Source organism: Rhynchophorus ferrugineus, unplaced genomic scaffold (genome assembly GCF_030347505.1).
Source record: "Rhynchophorus ferrugineus isolate W39M unplaced genomic scaffold, kcgeb_rfMv2 rfM3, whole genome shotgun sequence".
NCBI classification, from domain to species: domain Eukaryota; kingdom Metazoa; phylum Arthropoda; class Insecta; order Coleoptera; family Curculionidae; genus Rhynchophorus; species Rhynchophorus ferrugineus.
This window is the reverse complement of record NW_027472582.1, coordinates 73,812,834-73,833,541: the sequence shown is the minus strand read 5'-3', so window position 1 is coordinate 73,833,541 and position 20,708 is coordinate 73,812,834. Positions and strand designations below refer to the sequence as shown.

Sequence of the window (20,708 nt, the reverse complement as noted above, 5' to 3'; positions counted from 1 at the left end):
TGATTTCAAAATCCAAATTGGAAATGTGGTATTTTATATAAACGGTTTAACACGTTTTAACAGCATTTTCTCAAATAATTTTGATATCGTTGGTAGCTGCGAAATAGGGCTGTAAGATTCAGCTTGTTTCTTTATTCTTGATTTTTGAGGCAGGTCTATCATAACCTAGGTCAAATGCCTTTTTAAATAAAAGTTGCTTATTGTAAATATAAAATGTATGTTGTGAATTCTTACGTTTATAATATTAAGCAGAATAACATCATATTTTTTAGTAATTAACTAAAAAAACTAAACAAAAGAATTGCATGAAATAACAATTAATGTGTGCTAAAAATATACATTACTGTGCCTTTTGTTATAATTTGGTTTCAAAACAAATTACATTTCAATAATTTAAAAAAAAAGGAACCTATACCGTATTTGAGGTTAGGTTCTTCTTTAAAATTTAACCATTAATTTATGATTAAACTAGCGACCCGCCCCGGCTTCGCACGGGTGCAATGCTGATACTAAATTAAATACACTACAGAAAAAATATGAACGTTGTATATAAAAACATAGCGGCCCGCTCCGACTTTGCACGGGCATAAAATATATATGCCTATGTCACTCAATGAAAACATGATTAAAATCGATCCAGTATTTTTGGTTCATTCATTACTGCCCTTGGCCTGCACGCATTAAATTTGGAGTAAAACAATTCCTCTTCCCCTATACTTACTATGAAGATTTCCTGCTATCTTTGGAATATCTAAATTCATACAATTTTTATTACATTACACATTTTTAAACGCAAATTTTAAATTTGTAATATCTCCGAAAATATTTGTTTAATTTACATGCTGTAAGGAACCATATTGATCTATATTAATTGCACACTGTATTTAAGGTACTTAATTCGATAAGGATTAATGCCGTATTGCTTAAAATAGCTTCGTAAATAAGCCATTTTCTCACGTAAAAAGTAAACAATAAAAATGGTTAATGTGGGTTATCCCTAAAAGATAAACATATACCATCGCGGACTTTTTTGTAGACCTTTTTATGGTGTACAATACTGTAGTACATTAATTTGATCTAACTCGTAGGGTTAGGCAGCGTTTTTGCTAATTGCTAAATAAGCCTAAAAAAATAGGTTAATTTACGACATCACGTTAGAAACCTCTAAAATTAGCAATGTTGCCTTAGTATATTATGCATGTATTATACATATAAACCTTCCTCTTGAATCACTCTATCTATTGAAAAAAACCGCATCAAAATCCGTTGCGTAGTTTTAAAGATTTAAGCGCACATAGGGATATAGGGACAGAAAAGGCGACTTTGTTTTATACTATGTAGTGATAATGTTATGAGCGCCATCTGTTGGCGAATTTTAATGTCATCATTGACGATTGCTTTTGTTTATTTAATGTTTTAACGTCTGTACGAACCCAAGAATGGGATCCTAACACTGAGAGCTATCAAGTTAACATCTTGTAGAAGTGGTTATTTTAACGCATCAACGTTAAACTAATAAGAACATCACCAATAATTTATGTCGCTATTGTGCGAATGTGTACCGACCAATTCCATTTAGTCTAGGTTCGTTTGATAAATGCATCTCCGAAAGCAAAATATTTCGATCGGCAACTTCATTTTATTTAATGATTTAATCATAAATGGCGTACGAGAATGCGACGCGTTATCATAGAAAAATATCGCCGATCAGTTTGGTGAAGTTATAAACCCTAGTGAAGTGATACGAAAAAACATGGATACGATTCAAAGTATATCATCAGCTATACAGGATAAGGTATAATATTTATCGAGTTTAGTGGAATAACCAGTAACTGTATATTTGCTTCATGTATTATCAGTTTTTTCTTGTGTATTATTACGTAACATCGCTATTTGTATTTATTGAAATACAATATAATACAAATTTACGTTAAAACGTCGTATTTATAAGTTACAGGTTCCTATTTTTCGTCCATAATTTTAATTTGCATATAAATGACAGCCCTTAACTAATATAGCCCAACCCGTATTTCATTTGTTGTGTTTCATCATAAACTTTCTGTCAAATTGACTGATACAATACGCAGATTTGTTTAATCAATCGGTACTTTATATTTTCGTTAGTTTATTATAATTAATTTTAATCCTCGCCTGATATTGTACGCATATATCTGTAATAAACTAATAAGTCTTCACTGTATCGTATTTTATAAACATAACTGACAACTTATTAGAGTTTTCACAAAACATGTATTAGAAATCTACTTTATCATTTTTTTTTTCTGTCACTGTCACCGATGACAGATATCGTCCGATAATTTATTAAAATTATTTTTGTGCTTCATATATTATCAGTTTTTTCTTATGTATTATCACGTAACATAGCTATTTGTATTTATTGAGATACAATATAATACAAGTTTACGTTAAAACATCGAATTTATAAGTTACAGATTCCTATTTTTCATCCATCATTTTAATTTCTATGTAAGTGACAATATTTAACTAATATAGCTCAATCCGTAATTTATTTGTTGTGTTTTATCATAAACTTTCTGTTAAATTGACCGATACAATACGCAGATCTGTTTAATCAATCGGTACTTTATATTTTAGTCAGTTTATTATAATTAATTTTGATCCTTACCTGATATTGTACGCATATATCTGTAATAAACTAATAAGACTTCACTGTTTCGTATTTTATAAACATAATTGACAAATTATTAGAGTTTTCGCAAAACATGTTATTAGAAATCTACTTTATCATTTTTTTCTGTCACTGTCACCGATGACGGATATCGTCCGATAATTTATTAGTATTATTTTTGTGCTTCATATATTATCAGTTTTTTTCTTATGTATTATCACGTAACATCGCTATTTGTATTTATTGAGATACAATATAATACAAATTTACGTTAAAACATCGAATTTATAAGTTACAGATTCCTATTTTTCATCCATCATTTTAATTTCTAAATAAGTGACAATATTTAACTAATATAGCTCAATCCGTATTTTATTTGTTCTGTTTTATCATAAACTTTCTGTTAAATTGACCGATACAATACGCAGATCTGTTTAATCAATGGGTACTTTATATTTTCGTCAGTTTATTATAATTAATTTTGATCCTTACCTGATATTGTACGCATATATCTGTAATAAACTAATAAGTCTTCACTGTTTCGTATTTTATAAACATAACTGACAAATTATTAGAGTTTTCGCAAAACATGTTATTAGAAATCTACTTTATCATTTTTTTCTGTCACTGTCACCGATGACTGATATCGTCCGATAATTTATTAGAACTATTTTTGTGCTTTATCGTTCATTATTTGCGTATTATTTTTGGGATTTGTAATTTATTATTCGTATATGTTTATAGAATTACTTATATTGCAAACATAACTGACTGGATATACGAGCTACATTAAATTTAAATAGGGGTTGCTTTTTAGAAATCTTCTTTATCGGCTTTTGTTTACGTATTTACTTATGTCACTGTCAGTGTTTATTTATTTAAATGCCAATGTAATGATCATAATATTAAGATATCTGTTTGTATAGTTATTAGTTGGGTATGTGACTTGTTACCATTTAGCTTCTTCGATCACAAATTGTACCTATATTTAGGATAGAAACTAAACATTTTCAATAAAATTATATGTTTTACTAATGAAATAATCATGGCAGTTGTGTGTATACGAAAATAAAGAAGGCTTCCAATATTCGGCACACCCACGCAACAAATAATTAAAGTAACACGACTTTTTTCGATTAAAACTTCGCTGTGCCCTCTTCATTGACGTTCGGTTTTAATTAACGTCTAAACAGCTGCCTCGGCTTAATTAAAACAACCATGACGTGCGTCGCTTTTGCACTTTTTCGAACAGTACTCGGTCAGGTCTACCGATCGGTCGAATCTAAATTTATTATCATACAGCTAAAACGTAAGTAAAATTGTTTATGTGTATATAGTACTAACACTTCTAAAAATACATCATGGGTTACTTAGATTCCGAGAGATTTACGCGAGATTCTTAAAAATACGTAAATAAATGTATGTGAATGTTTTTAAAAGACACGAATTTTAGTCCGTTCACGTTTCATGGCATGCTTTACAATATTAGAACTGATAGGATCGAAAGTAATAAGGATAATAAGATTATAGTTCTATTTGCGCGAGATTACTGCAACATAGTGTGCTGTGAAAACAATTGAATTATATTGTTGACGTTTCCTTATTACGCCTGTTTTATATTTACGTTTTGTGAAGCTTAAAATAATCCAGTGTTCCAGACTTAAGGGGTTACTGCAAAAATCACATGGAAACTGTGATTTTGTTAATTTATTATCCTCAAAGCTATATTAATAACCTTCTCCAAATAAATGTGTTTTTTAGGTTTATTTTCAATTTTTATTGCCATGTATTGAGACAGTAACATATGTGTTATGGTATTTTCTGTTTATAAGACATAATATAAACGAAACTGTGTATGTGCGAATCTAAATATAAACAGGAATATCTATCTTACTATGTATTACTCTAACATAACTTAATATTTCAAAAATATTATTAAAAATCAAAATTGACAAAATCTAATAATTACGATTCGCACTTTTCATCAGTTTAAAGTATCATGCATCTATTAATAACTTTTTATTATTCATTATTTTTATTAGTGTTAAAAGTTTTCCGTTTTTTTGCTAATACTATGACGTAGAATAACTATCAGAAAATTGATGATTATTTTTAATAGTTGGCTGTTTATTTGTTTCATAATAGACAATACAAAGGTACGTATGTTATTTTCTTGTATTAGTCTTGTTATCTATTAACGCAAAATATACTTTGTAACTATTTTATATTACGTGTTAATATTTGAGGGAAAATAATGCATAGTTCAGTAACTATCGCATTAATTAAGATAAACGGCACAAATATGTGTTTGTCTTATCGCTTTTATCTGTAAATATAAGCTAATGTACACTATATGAAAGTAAAACAAACATGTCCTTTCTCTCAAGGGTACTTATTTATTTAATAGGAGCTTTTTGTGCCATATGTGTTTAATATGTCAATATTTTTTGACATAGTACAATATGGATATATAAAGAGTAATATATTAGTACTAGATGGCGCTGCTGAACTCTTTTTGACAACTAATATGGCTTTTAGGTTATATATCTTGTAATTATATAGGAATTTTCTCACTTAAAATATTTAGAAAAAATATTGTAAATTAATTTTGATGGATGATTTCTTTTTGAATAACCAGAACATTTAGGAAATTTCTAAAAAGGTATCATAGGAGAATAACTCAACTGACCAAAAAAGGAATGATGAATTTCTGCAAAAAATGGAGAAAACAAAATTGTACACCTGCTAATTAAAAAAAAAATGTTTTCAGTTTTCTTCGGAACTAAGTTTATATTGCTTATTATTATATTAATTGCTTAAATTCATGATTATTAAATAATGTTAATTGAGATGCCAAAAGAATATCTATATATTTATCGATTATCGATAGTTGTATCGAGCTTTTGAATTACAAATTAAAATATCGATATTAAAATATAGGGTTTTGAAGAAGAGTATCGAACTTTTGTTTTAAGATTTCTCAACCTCGGTCATCCGAGTACAAAAAACCGAATGAAGTAATTTTCACAAGTTTGAATTTAGTTACTACCGTATTCTCCAGATCTAGCCCCCAGCGACTATTTCTGTTCTCAGATCTCAAAAGAATGCTCGCTGGGAAGAAATTTTCGTCGAACGAAGGGGTGATCGTCGAAACTGAGGCTTATTTTGAAGCAAAGGACAAATCGTACTACAAAAATGGTTTCGAAAAGTTGGAGGGTCGCTATAATCAGTGTATCACCCTTGAAGCGAATTATGTTGAATAAGAAAACTAATTTTGGCAAAAAAAAATAGTTTTACTATGGTAGGCCGGGGACTTTTCAATTGACCTGTTAAATTACAGTAAAAGCAGGGTTAATTTCTCGAAACCAAAACCTATGTCATTCATAATCCCGTCAATTTTTCTTCAACATTCGCTCAAATTTGTTGTGCTCGATCCCGATCTCCTAGAATAACGTTCTGTTCGTCGCCAAGCGCTGAAAATCACGTGGCGAATACTGGAACTAAGCAAAGTACATGCACACTACGACTTTGAACCAATTATGAAACCTGTTCGGCACGAACGTTCGCCGAATTCCGTTCTGCTCATGCGCATTTTCAATTTTCTCAACGAAATTCACACCGAATGCTCAGGTCTGTACCCACCAGAAGATAAAATCACGTTAGCCGTATTAAACTACAAAATTTACTGAATATCAAGCGAACACCAGCTTTTTATCTGTTTGAATCAAGTTAACTGCTATTTTTATAACCTTAATGTGACACATATCAAAGATGAAACATGTTCATACCGACTGAGAACCCTAAAGCCGATCGCAGCGCCGTCTCCGTCGAACGTTGACAGCGACCGCCGATATCCGACCGTGTGTATTGCGTTTTTCCTAATAAAAACGCGAATATTATCAAATATTAATAGCTGATGCGATAAAAACGATAACAACAACAAATAGCGGAACTCCTAGCCACTCGGGCTTGAGCTCGGTTGGTTCGTTTTCCCGGTATTATTTTTAGGTAGTGCGCTGCGAGTTGTGAATTGCGGTTAGTTTTGAATTGTCGCTCGTCGAAATGGAGTTTTTCAGGAGATTGGTCGGACGGGATACAGTAAGTTTTACAGTTACAGTTTTTGTTTTATGATTCAGAAAATAATAAACGTCACACTGTATCCGGTAAATTTTCGGTAAACGCATTTTAAAGGTTCTCTATTCGTTGATATATCAATATCATATTTTTTATTAGATATAAATAAAATAATCTGTAAAATCTCGGTCCTACTTAGATAAGATGTTTTTGTGTTTGTATAATATAACGTAATTTATTATTAATATTGGGAAACGCTAATTCTACCGGGTATTATTATCATTAATTTTTCATTTTACTATTTTACGTATTCTATTTTGTTTTTTGTAATATGACGTTTTCATTTATGCGTAACCAATAATATGTTTGACTATTGACAATAATAATTGCTTGCTAATTATAACTATCTGTTTTTAAAATACTTTCAAGAGAAGTTTTATCGTGAAAAATCGGTACAATGCTTTTTAGTCAAAGAATTGTCAATAGATAGCTATTTTTTCCTATCTTTCAGGCATTTTACGGATTCTGTATCGAAAGAACGGTGTATCCTTTCAGGCTCTTTACGAATTAAGCTATTTTTTGGTATATTAATAAGAAATGCGGTGCTGTTTAAACATATCATCGCTCATATGTTGAAACAAGTAGTAATCAGAAGGAGCAAGGTCTGGAGTATAACAGGTCAATTGAAAACTCCATAGTAAAACACATTTTTTGGGCAAAATTAGTTTTTTTATTCAACATAATTCCCTTCAAGGGTTGTACACTGGTTATAGCGACCCTCCAACTTTTCAATACCATTTTTGTCATTTTTGTAGTACGATTTGTCCTTTGCTTCAAAATAGGCCTCAGTTTCGGCGATCACCTCTTCATTCGATGAAAATTTCTTCCCAGCGAGCATTCTTTTGAGATCTGAGAATAGGTAATGGTCGCTGGGGGCCAGATCTGGAGAATACGGTAGATGAGGAAACAATATGAAGCCCAATTCATGGATTTTTGCCATCGTTTTCACTGTGACACGGTGCATTGTCTTGGTGAAGCAGCACTTTCTATTTCTTCAAACGCAGTCGTTTTTTGGCGATTTCATCCTTCAAACGGCACAATAACGTTATGTAATAGTCGTTGTTGATGGTCCTTCCTTTTTCAAGATAGTCAATGAAAATTATTCTATGCGCATCCCAAAATACAGAGGCCATAACCTTGTCATTGATTGGACTTCGGAATGCAATGATGGAGCCATGTTTCATCCATTGTCACATATCGACGCAAAAACTTGGGTTTATTACGCTTGATCATCTTCAAACACTTCTCCGAATCATCCCATTTTGCACAGAGCTTTCTCATACCCAAATATTCGTGAATGATATGATGTACACGTTCAGTTGATATCTTTAGAGTGTCTACTTTTTCATTCAGTTTCAATTGACGGTCATTCAAAATCATTTTGTGGATTTTTTATTTATGTTTTCGTCGGTAGCAGCCTCTTTTGGACATCAACTGCGTTCACGGTGCTTATTTCACCACGTCTAAACTTAGCATACCAATCCTTGATGGTTGATTTTCCTGGGACAGTGTCCAGAAACTCGGCATCAAGCCAAAAACTGTATTTTTTTCCCTTCAAAAAGCAATATTTTATCAACACACGAAATTCCTTTTTATCCATTTATTTCATAATAACAAAAGTTCACTCAAAATGCTATAATTCACAAACTAATGATCCGACAGCTGTCAAATTTATACACGCATCTTTTGAGGGTTAGGGCAAACTAAGAAACATATGGATTTAATTATAATAGCGCCATCTATGTGTCAAGCCGGGGACTTTTCAATTGACCTGTTATAAAGAAGGTTTCAATTGAAATTTGAGTAAATCGTTTAAGCTTGAGACATCTTGCGATGATTCCATTAGCAGTGGATGATTTTCAGCATAATATGGATGTAATTATGCTGGCCAAAGGACTGACCTGCTTTTTTGAATTGCAGCTGCATCTGGTTAGAGCAAATACAAAAGTTCAAATACCTTAGATCAGTACTGTAGGGGAAGAATGATGGAGGAAAACGTATGGAAAGGAGGAAATACTACAATCAAAACTGAAGTCCTACTTATTTGAAAGCTTATTTTGCCAATTATTGTGTATGACAGTTGAAGATCAAATCTAGAGACGTACTTGTAATGTAATTTGGCAATTGTACGACTAAATCGGCGTTTTGGATGAAAGACGCAGTGGGCAGCTGCGATCAAATTTGATACATAATCGCAGGCAGCATGCTCCAGCTAGTGGATATGTATGACTATGTTTGATTCATATACCTGACCTTGTTCCACATCAAAATTAACATCTGCTGAAACTCCTTCAGCTCTTTCATCAAAAATGGTAACATCTATATACCAAGTGTACCGGAAAATCATTACCATTTTTTCTAACAGATGTTGAAACTTGATGTTAAAACTATAGATGTTATACTTTGCGAAAGTCACCCCGTCACAGATTTATACTTCTTCGAAAATATCAATTTTCGTGTCTGTAAATGTAAATTATCAGCACGGATTACTTTTTTTATTAATTTGCGGGTAGAAACTCGTGAAAACATGTGAAGCGTGGTTTTCAAAATTTAAAAGAGGTGACTTCTATGTGCAAGACAAAGAACGTTGTGATTGACTGACAAAGATCGAAGATGCGAAACTGGTAGAGTTATTGAAATATCCAAAAGATGGGTAGATCGTTGCCACATTTACTGAATGATATCCAAATGGGAAATCGAAAAATCGTGTGCGAAATGCTGTTTTAGCGCAAAAAATTGTGGTTATTACCTGGCGAAGCCGACCAATCGACTCCAAGGCCAAATCGTTGTGGTCACTTTGTGTTTGGTGTCTTACGAACTGTTCAAACCTGGTGTAATAGTTAAAAGTGGTCGCTACCGACAAAAAATGATTAATTTGAACCATGTATTAATCGAAAAACCTCCGGAATGGACCCGAAGACACGGTAAAGTGATTTTACAGCACGATAATGCACCGTCCTATAAAGCCAAACCGCCTTACTCTCCAGACCTTGTCCCTTCCGACTATCAACTTTTTGCATCAATGGAACGCGCGATTTCACAGCAACACCTTGTCAGTTTTGGGGAAGTTAGAAGATGGTTCGATGAATGGTTTTGCCGAAAAGACAAACAGGTGTTTTGGGATGGCATCCAGAAATTGCCTGAAAGATGGTAGAATCAAATGGCCAATACTTTGAATAAATACTTTATTCCATTTTCTTAAGTTATGTAGTTTTTTTTTCAAAAATATCATTTTTGTGAAGAATTAATGTTTTTTTTTAAATAAAATATTTATTATTTTTCTCTGTATGTAAAGAGTTTGTTTAATTTTATTGCCAGTGATTCTGTCTTGATAGTGACTTTCAATGACGCACTTTATGAGTAATATATCAAGTACTGATTTTTAATTTTCTCAAAACCGATGATATATATTTTTTGTACGAAAAACAAAAGTATTTAATCAATAATAATGTTTCGTTTTAATTATTATCATTTAAGAACCTACGACATTACATTAATTATCTAGAATTAACCACATATGACTTGAATACTAGCTATATTTAATCACATCTATGTTGTAATTTTTTTCTGTCAACATTTTTTTCATTAAATCCAATTATATTTAACGCATTCGCCATTTTATTGCATCAAGGTTAATTGTATATGTTTTCATATTAAAAAGTGTATAACTTTATTTATTTTAACTACATTTAACATGGCAAAAGCAGAGCAAACATGCAACTAAATAAATAAGATTAAATCTAATAATATTTTTACTGTTGCATATAAAATTCTAATATTCAATTATGAATTATGCTAATTATTATTATGAGATAATGTGATCTAAACTCGATGATTTGCGATGATGATTGCGATGATGATGATGCGTTGATTTACTTCTTTTTTAGAGAAACAACTATTAATTGTTATATTAAGGTTCTGGCTTAATTGATGTTACTCAAGTACACAAAATAATATGAATATATTTTGAGTTTTTGCTGTCAAATGGTGTCATTAATTGTCTTTAGTAAACTAAATATAGTCTATTTAAAGTTATTTTGTACATAAGTCATCTAAATTTGTGACGTCAAAACGGCGCATTGTTGCCGCATTGGGCTTTGATATACAACAAAATTCTAATCTAAATAAAATAGTTGAACAAAAATGTTATCAAATATAATTAATTTTAACATTGCAGTACATCTAAATACTACAGTCAATTATGCAGAAAAAATAGTTTATAATGTAAGAGTTATAACCTCTTATCACTATTGCTTTCAAGAATTTTGCATACGTCTGACAACTGAACGACTTTGACGGGCTTATTAGTTTAAGTGTTCGAACTAATCAGACAGCATTGTGTCTCTTTTTAACTAGAATAAAATGAGAAGGAAAATATTGTCTGATTCTGAAACGAATTTACAAATTGGGGCAGGCAATACATTAAACATCTTGATGACGTATGTACAAAAAAACTTTGAATATACTAGAAATATGATCAAAATCGTCACTATATCTATTTACTCATATTTATGTTGTGTTTCTCTTTTTTAGTATTTTGCTCTGAAACTAAAATACGTACTTTTTCAGATGACTAGATATACCAATGCGGATTTTGGAGACGATGACAGCGTCAACAGTGTCCAACTGACAGAAGGTACGTTGATTTTTTTTCCTTAATAAAACATGAGAATCGTTATAAATCGTCTTATCCGGAATAACAAATAAGTCTCAGACGGATCGTTTAATCAAATCTAGAACGATATGGCGAGAATAACGTCAAAACAATATGGTCTGGCATTAGTTTATACAACATTTACGACACTGTTTATTCAATAAACTACGCGAAAGCTATTGTCTCCCGCATATTTACATAATTCGGTTACTCGAATTTGTTTGGTTTGGTTTGCACGGAGATTTATTCGTTATGAGAATCTTATAAAATATTTTGAGAAACGAATGAAAACATTTGATTGTGTAAAATATTGTTTGAAGTTCGTGAAAGGGTAATTAATGTTTTTGTACATGTAATATTTCTTGAACAAATATATAGTCCGTCCAATAAAACGGTCAATGCACATCACGAAAAATTAGGACGTCAAAACGTGGCCATGTTGCCGCATCAACTTTTTTTTTTAGTTCATTTGGCTTTGACATATAATAAAGTTCTAATGTCAATAAAGCAACTAAACAAAAATAATTTTATCAACTAAAATGTATTTTAACATTATAGTATACCTAATTCATATATATATATAGTCTATTCAAAGTTTTCTTTGTACATATGTCATCAAGATATTTAATGTATTACCTGCCGCAATTCCTAAATTCGTTTCAGATTTAGACAATATTTTCCTTCTCATTTTATTTTACTTAAAAAGAGACACAATGATGTCTGATTAGTTTGAACACTTAAAGGAATAAGCCTGTCAAAGTCGTTCAGTTGTCAGACGTATGCAAAATTCTTGAGAACAATAGTGGTAAGAGGTTATAACTCTAACCTATAAACTTGTGGTTGTACAATTAACTGTTGTTTTTATATGTACTATAATGTTAAAATAAATTATATTTGATAAAATTTTTGTTAAATTATTTTATTTAGATTAGAATTTTGTACATATCTCAGACACTCTAATGATATTAACTGAACGTGTACATTATATAATTTACCAATATTTGGGTATGAGAAAGCTCTGTGCATAGTGGATGCCGCGTGAGCTCACTTTTGACCAAAAGCAACGACTAATTCATGGTTCAGAGCAGTGTTTGAAGATAATCAAGCGTAATAAACCCGAGTTTTTGCGTCGATATATTACAATGGATGAAACATAGCTCCATCATTTCACTCCGAAGTCCAATCGACAGTCATCCGAGTGGACTGCACACGATGAACCCGCTCCAAAGCGTGGGGAAAAGCAACAGTCGGCTGGCAAGGTTATGGCGTCTGTATTTTGGGATGTGCATGGAATAATTTTCATTGACTACCTTGAAAAGGAAGGACCATCAACAGCGACTATCACATAGCGTTATTGGACCGTTTGAAGGATGAAATCGCCGAAAAATGGCCGCATTTAAAAAAAAGAAAGTACAGCTTCACCAAGACAATGCACCGTGTTACAAGTCAGTGAAAACGATGCCAAAAATCCATGAATTGGGCTTCGAATTGCTTCCTATTCCAACGTGTTCTCCAGATCTGCCACCCAGCGACTATTTCCTGTTCTCAGATCTCAAAAGAATGCTCGCTGGGAAGAAATTCTTGTCGAATGAAGAGGTGATCGCCGAAATTGAGGCCTATTTTGATGCTGATCTTCATGATTCTACCATTTGTCAACTTCTTCTTCTGTGTATCTGATGGAGTTCATTCAGGCTAAGGTATTATGCTAGACAATGCTTATTTCCATAAATCCACAGTTCTTGCTTGTATATCCATCTCGATCTGCATGTCCAATGGATATTCTTTCGTGTTCAATAATAATTCTTTGCCACACGCTATATCAATTTGATTGGATTGAATATGCAGTAATGCTCTTTGGCCATATTATTCAGCAGTCTGATCTTAACTGTAAGAATTAGATAGAGGTTCTTGAACTGTGACATATTTAATAATTTGATTAATTTGAAATAGTAGGAACAAATATACTTCCTCCATTTGTCAATTTTTTTAGAACCTATACAGCCTAAATCATCAAAATATAATGATACACCATTTCTGAAGGTGTTGAAAGAATATTATTGATAATACGTTTAATATTCCAAAACAATTTAATTGATAATGCTATTCAAAAGACATTGATTATTTTCCCACGCACGTAATATTTTTATTTTTGTTTTAGGTATAAGCACTAGCGCCACACACATCAGATATCATCCTGGGGCCAGACTATGGCAAGTCAGGTCCACTCTAGAGAGGATACTATTGTTTCTAGGGACATTCCTGTTTATGGTCATCATTGTTCTGTCGATAGTCATCAACGTTGTAGAACATCATCTGCAAATGTCTAAAGTAAGATATTTTCGTAAGAGCATGTTTCTTCTTTCTAGTATCTGTGTATTCGTCTATCAATTTAATATAGTTAATATTCTTCAGTTTAATGTTATCTTAATATTCACTATCATTCACTAGTGGGTAGGGAGTAATACAGCCCTGATCTAGCGTCATTTGATCAAGAGATCAGAACTTGAAAGTACCAGAGATATGACTAAAAATATTAGTTTTATTTCAATTTGTATATTGATACAGTGATTAATATCTTATGGGCGTAGTAATATAACGCATAAATTCTAATTAAATTTGCCTATCCCCCAACAGTCAATATGGTAATGAAGTGCCATGATATATACATTTATCTAGAGTCAACATTGTCCCAGATAATTCTAATAATGGAAGCGTTGTCGTATATCAAATTCAGTCATTTAGGGCTAGTTCACATTATCCTCGTGTATTTCCGATAATATTTATCTCAATTTATATAATATATGTATATACACAGGGTGTACAATGGGAAATACATCAAATATTATAACAGTTTTCAGTACAGTTAGTTTTATTTTATTTATAACATCTTGAAATTTGAACTCTTACTGACCACGCTGTGTATAGTTGCTATTGACACTACCTATTGCGATCAGACCATCTAATTTATGTCGTTTGTCACATATTATAGCTTTCTAATTTCAGCACAAACATTCAATTACATGTATTTGTTGTGCAAACAGAAGACCCAGTATATTATCATCATGTATCATAACTATGACATATTAAAGACCATGGAAAAAATGTAATATTCAGTTCTATATTACATAATCTAGTGGGTGCAGATTTTAGAAAAAAAATGTAGGTGATTGTTAAAAGAATTTAGAAGTTTTTCAAACATTATTTAGAATAGAGTCGAAGCTTTTTTTATTTTCATAAATTTTTATTAATTTTATAATAATATCCTTTTAATTATTAAGGATTTAAGACAAAACATCTTTAATTCCATTTTATGTTAATTTTCGTTAAAATGTGACGATTTAAGTGAATAACAATTGTGCAAAAGCGTAAATATTAACTATTCCTATTAAAATATAACTGATGTTATGACATATCAACACTGTGTGGTTTTACCGTTGAATGAAATCTATTTATTTTTTAAATTATTATGTTTGAGAGCAAATATTCTTATACATATTTTTTCTGCTTTTGAAACCAACACAAAAACAAAGCTATATTATAATATTCTGCTAATAAAACATTAGTACAATTTTTTATTTGACAAAATGGTGAATGAACTATTTTTGTGATATAATGGTGAATGCGTTTTATAAACTACTTTAATATCCTAAAAACGGCCATAATATGTATAAATACTCGTATTTATGGTATTAACTAAACACATATAATATCCATAGTAATTTCATATATTTATTTGATGAAATGGCGAAGGAATTCTTATTTGTGACAAAATATAACCGAAATAAAATTTTAACTATAACTTTTTTAGTTAGAACAAGCCAGGTTTGTGGCCGAACAACCCTGCCTGAACGAGTCTTGCGTGATAATATCCAGTCACATGTTGGAGGCGATGGATCTGTCCGTGGATCCATGCGACGATTTTTACGCTTATTCCTGTAACGGTTGGGTGAAGGCGAACCCGATTCCCGATGGGAAGAGTAACTGGGGTACTTTTATGAAGCTGGAACAGCAGAACTGGCTTGTCATTAAGACTGTATTAGGTGAGATCGTAATTAAAACAATTAATAAACAAATACTGCATATAAGATGTATTTTAGAACAACCCATAGACACATTTAAATCAAAAGCGGAACAAAAAGCAAAAATGTACTACGAATCTTGTCTAGACACTAATGATACCGTAGAAACACTGGGTGCTGAACCAATGTTTGACTTGTTGAGGAAGCTGGGAGGTTGGAACATCACTGATGCTCCGTTCAACATCAGCAAATGGACGCTGCAAAACACGCTTGAGATAGTCCAGAATAAATATGGCGTGGGTGCTCTGTTTTCCTATGGTGTTGGAGAAGATGACAGGAATTCAAGCAGACACGTACTACAGATCGATCAAAGTGGGCTGGCTTTACCTACAAGGGACAATTACTTGAACAAAACTGCAGATCATATAAAAGTATTGAATGCTTATTTGGAATATATGACAAAGGTGGGTATTTAACCATAATTTATACTCACATCATTAAATTATATATTATTCAGGTTGGAGTCCTTCTGGGAGGTGACTTAAATGCCACCAAAAAACAAATGGAGGATGTGATTCAGTTTGAAACTAAGTTGGCCAATATCACGACGCCCAGTGATCTTAGGAGGGATGAGGAGTCTTTGTATCATCTAATGACTGTAGCAGAGTTACAAGAGAAGGCCAACTTTGTGAGTAAAATTATTATGACTAATTCAATTTCTCATTTTTAGATTAGCTTCTATATTCTGTGGTTAAATATTTAACCAATAAAAGTTTTATTTTATGCCTAATTTATTCTTTAAGCATTCAAAATTTATTGTATTTAAAGTTTCTCTTTTTCTTTGAGAAAATGGCGAAGGAACTTTTAATGTTGATAAAATGGTGGATGTGCATAATTTTTAAAACAGAAAAAACTTGAATTACTTTTCTTTAAGCCAGTTATGAGGATCAGCAATTTCAAAAGCCAAATATATCTGGCGGAACTGTTTTTCTTTTACCTTTAGAAGAAGTAATGTAGAACAAAAATTACTTTAAAAGTTGTGATACTAAATATTTGAAGAAAAATAAAAATAAAATCTTGATACATCCTCTCCTTGATTAAAATTGTTCCTATTAATAAACTGCTTTGACTATGTTTATTTGTAAATGATAGAGACTAATATTAATGATGTAATGGTGGACGTTTTTAATATAATTATTTAAGATCGCATCGCCAATATCTTTAATTAGAGCAAAGCAAATATGAAACTGAGAAAATATAGTCATTTTTTGTAATATATTCCGGCGAAACTGTACTAATTCTATATTAATATTCTGATAAAATGGTGGAGGATTATATTGTTCTCCAATGTTTTTGATACCATTGTCCATATCGACCATTTTTCAGATAGATTGGAGGCAGTTTTTCGAGAACGCTATGAAGGTGGTGCAGAAGAAGATCAGTTCCAAACAGCAGATTGTAGTTTACGCGCCTGACTATCTGGGCAATCTAACTAATCTCATCAACGACTACCAGAACACTACCGAAGGAAGAATGTAAGTGAGTCCGATGATTAGAGTTTTGATTATATTTCGCCTCGCATCCTTTCGTTTCAGCATATTGAATAACTACTTGGTGTGGCAAACGGTGAAGGTATTTACTCTGTGCCTTTCGAAACCGTTCAGGGATGCTTATAAGGGCTTACGAACAGCTCTCATGGGTTCGGATGGAGCTGATGAGCCTCAGTGGAGATACTGTATACAGGATACCAACAATGTGCTAGGTATTTATTTAACTTCTGTATATCTAAGGACAGAACATGATGGTGATTTTACAAGGTTTCGCATTGGGTGCTATATTCGTGAGGGAAGTGTTCCATTCGGATTCGAAGGAACAAGCTGAGGTCATGATCAACAATGTTCGCGACGCCTTCAAGAGAAACTTTCAGAACCTGAATTGGATGGATGAAGATACAAGAAAAGTGGCGATAGATAAAGCTGACGCGATTTCAGATATGATCGGTGAGCTGCCATCGAAGCACCATTATCCATCGGTCTTATTTTTGTTTTTTTAGGTTATCCGGAATTTATAAAGAACGTGAATCATTTGGATGAGAGATTCGATAACTTGACAGTGAGGTCTGACCGATATTTCGAGAATAACGTCAACATAAACTATTACAATTTGAAGAAAAATTTGGAAAAGATCAACGAGCCCGTTAACAAAACGACATGGAGTGAGTGATTCTCGTTCGAATCCAGACGTGAAATATCATTTTGTGTGTGTTTTAGGCATGGTACCGTCCACGGTCAACGCGTACTACACTCCAACGAAGAACCAGATGGTATTTCCAGCCGGAATACTTCAAAATCCCTTTTATGACCCCAGATTTCCAGACAGTCTTAATTACGGCGCCATGGGGGTGGTCATGGGTCACGAACTGACCCATGGTTTCGATGACCAGGGCAGGCAGTATGATAAAAACGGCAACTTGAATCACTGGTGGAACAACAAAACCGTGGAACGGTTTAAGGAGCGTACCAAGTGTGTTGTGCAACAATACAGTAAGTAATATTAAGCATTTGTGTCTATGAAAAAGTGATCCACGATTTTAACATCATATATTTCCTAAAAATGACTGTTATTTACCATAAAGTTAGACGTAAACAAAAATAAGTGTTGATCACATGGAGAAATGCCTGGCTTATATGGTGGTTTTATCTCAATTTATACATTCTTAATCTTTTTACCAGTCTCTAACATATATATGAGGTGTTTTCTTCATGGAGTGCTAAAATACCTTTTGATTTATCCATGGTTAACAATTTTTGTACAAAAGCAAAAGGAAAGATTGTTTTGAAAGGTGTGCCACTTTTTACACACTCTCTATATCTTTTAGAGTTGTCACAGTGATATCTGGGTCTTAACATCTCGTATATTAATTTGATTGAAAATTTATAATTACTTGAAAACAAATCCTTGAAAAAGTTATGTTAGACTTTAGTTTAGGTCGAAATCTTCATGCACAGGGTCAGTCTCCATTTTTCATCGCCTAGTCTATTTTCTTTCCCTGGTTAACTGATGTGGTACTTATTTACCCATATTTTTAATTTTCTTTTGTGGTTAACGTGTAATAGTATGTTTAGCTGGTTTTAATCGATTGTCAGATTAAGTTATTGGACGGCCAATACCTGGTTTACTTTACTATTCTATTTTTTGTTTGAAAAGGAACAATTATTATTTGTAACAGAATGGCGAATGCGCATTATTTTTTTTAACAATCTAAGAGCACAATTTAAGAGGAAACATGATTGACCACATGCTAATATTTTGTATACCGTATTTTTAATATTTACTGAACCCAGATGAACTCCCTTTTTTCCTTTCAAAAAATTGCGAAGGGTTAAATATTATTGACATAATGATGAATGCTTATTTAAAAGTTAAGAAAACATGAATTGTATTCCAACCAAATTAAAATGACTCTTGAGCAACCTTAAAGGTTATTTAATAATGAACTCAAACGTTTTTCTGAAGCTGTGAGGGCACAAAAAAAGAACAATTATACCGGTAGTATATGAGTTTGATTATTCTATTGTATATACTTGACGTGATTTTTCCAATAAAATTTTAAGTTATATTGTTAATATGGTGTGTATTTATCATTTGAATTATTCTTAATTTTTTTACACTTATTATGAAGGCTCGCATCAGTTGCTTATAATTTCCAATTTTTGTGATATATTCTGGTTAGATTGTACTAATTTTATATTTTTGTATGTTCAAATGGCGGAGGAGCTCTATTAGTTAAATAATGGTGAATATGAATTTAAAATAGAATAAATGTGGATAAATGTAGTAATAGAAAAAAACTTGGATAACATTTTCACGTAACACAGTCGTAACAACAATCTTAGCAAAATTCCGAACATTTTTATAGATAATTACAAGATTAACGGGAAAAATGTTAATGGGAATCAAACACTCGGTGAAAACATTGCGGACAACGGAGGTTTAAAGGCCGCTTACCACGCTTACATGGACATGATGAAAAACAAGCAAGAACCTAGAAAATTACCTGGGCTTCCACTGAATCATCGCCAACTCTTCTTCGTCGCTTTTGCTCAGGTAATTTCTATAATTAATCATCAAAATCGCCATATCTAAATGGCGTTATCGCAGGTATGGTGTTCTGCGTTCACCAAAGAAGCCACGAACCTGGAAATCGAAAAGGACACTCACTCGCCCGCGAAATTCCGAGTGATAGGAGCATTGAGCAATCTGCGGGAGTTCAGCGACGAGTTTCAGTGCAAGGTTGGCACGCGCATGAACCCGGAGAAGAAGTGCGAGGTGTGGTAAGAGCCGGAGAGCGCGCCAGGGCTGTTGTACAAAGCAGATATTTTTCTATTGAGAGTAGCCGGACGGTGGAAACATTCATATCTCATTTGGTTCCTTGAGTTTGCATTCGAAATGCAAGTTTTGCCGAGTATGTATCTATATTGATGTTATACATCTAAAGCAGTATGTATATTGTTTAATATTAATGTACCCACATATATATTTTATTTAAAAGATTTAATGTCTTGGATATAAAACAAGATCTGATTTTCGAGCTCACTCGACTTCCCCAATTCCATTTTTGTGTCTCCCTTCTCTGTCTCCATTTCCATTAGACGGACAAATATCATATCGTAGTACAATGAACTTGTCAAGTGATGGAGCAAATCAAGGCCTACTACGATAAAAAAAAGTTCAGTAATTGTTTGAATGAACGAAGTAAAAGTAGGCAATGAAAAAAAAAGACCATTGATACCATTTTGTTCATTTTAATTGTGCTTGGTGTGATTTTTTACACTTTTCGATATATTGATTGACATTTAACAATAAAATTAATGAAATTAGACCAATTGCAGGAGAAACTGCACTTTTCGATGTTCAAATTTGATAGTTTCACGTTAATTTATTACTGTTCCGTAATTTTGTGTATCCAATGAGAGTTGTGTCAACACTATTATATATCTTTTTTAGATATTTCAAATTATTAACGATAACGTCGCTTGTTTTTATTTGTAAGGTTAGGCTAACTGTTTTATAGATGTGTAGCTATAAAGGAAAACAAAACAAAAAAAAACACAAAAAAATTAATTTTAGATAGCTTAAAATTGGAAAACAGAGGCCAAATAGTCTCATATCAATAGTGAAGAAACCAATAGTGTATGTACATTTGTGAGTATTTTTACTGTGATAATAATAAAGTATGTAAATATTATTA

The 20,708-nt window shown here is 32.2% G+C and overlaps 3 protein-coding genes across 8 annotated transcripts in view; 1 reads left to right on the top strand and 2 right to left on the bottom strand.

Moving 5' to 3' along the window:
- Positions 1–2,256, bottom strand: part of Elp5 (Elongator complex protein 5) — a 10,920-nt gene extending 8,664 nt beyond the window's left edge. Inside the window, exon 1 of the transcript XR_013004765.1 lies at positions 2,152–2,256. The gene's annotated coding sequence lies outside the window, so the exon portion shown is untranslated. The remainder of the gene's footprint in view (positions 1–2,151) is intronic.
- The window catches only part of LOC143192377 (uncharacterized), a 44,914-nt gene extending 33,020 nt beyond the window's left edge, over positions 1–11,894 (bottom strand). Inside the window, exon 1 of the mRNA XM_076397705.1 lies at positions 11,884–11,894. The gene's annotated coding sequence lies outside the window, so the exon portion shown is untranslated. The remainder of the gene's footprint in view (positions 1–11,883) is intronic.
- The window catches only part of Nep3 (M13 family metallopeptidase neprilysin 3), a 21,990-nt gene extending 1,282 nt beyond the window's left edge, over positions 1–20,708 (top strand). The window contains exons 1-13 of one of the 6 annotated variants that reach the window (XM_076397695.1): positions 1,640–1,795; positions 11,354–11,420; positions 13,597–13,766; positions 15,247–15,478; positions 15,536–15,921; positions 15,975–16,145; positions 16,844–16,992; positions 17,053–17,219; positions 17,275–17,457; positions 17,511–17,672; positions 17,728–18,000; positions 19,377–19,564; positions 19,619–20,708. In XM_076397695.1, the coding sequence (XP_076253810.1) occupies positions 1,754–1,795; positions 11,354–11,420; positions 13,597–13,766; positions 15,247–15,478; positions 15,536–15,921; positions 15,975–16,145; positions 16,844–16,992; positions 17,053–17,219; positions 17,275–17,457; positions 17,511–17,672; positions 17,728–18,000; positions 19,377–19,564; positions 19,619–19,795 (2,367 nt within the window). In that variant the 5' untranslated portion in view covers positions 1,640–1,753 and the 3' untranslated portion in view covers positions 19,796–20,708. Of the gene's footprint in view, positions 1–1,639; positions 1,796–3,518; positions 3,588–3,837; positions 3,960–6,201; positions 6,281–6,590; positions 6,749–11,353; positions 11,421–13,596; positions 13,767–15,246; positions 15,479–15,535; positions 15,922–15,974; positions 16,146–16,843; positions 16,993–17,052; positions 17,220–17,274; positions 17,458–17,510; positions 17,673–17,727; positions 18,001–19,376; positions 19,565–19,618 lie in introns of those variants that run through there. The other 5 variants (XM_076397700.1, XM_076397698.1, XM_076397699.1 and 2 more) reach the window with 5 other exon arrangements.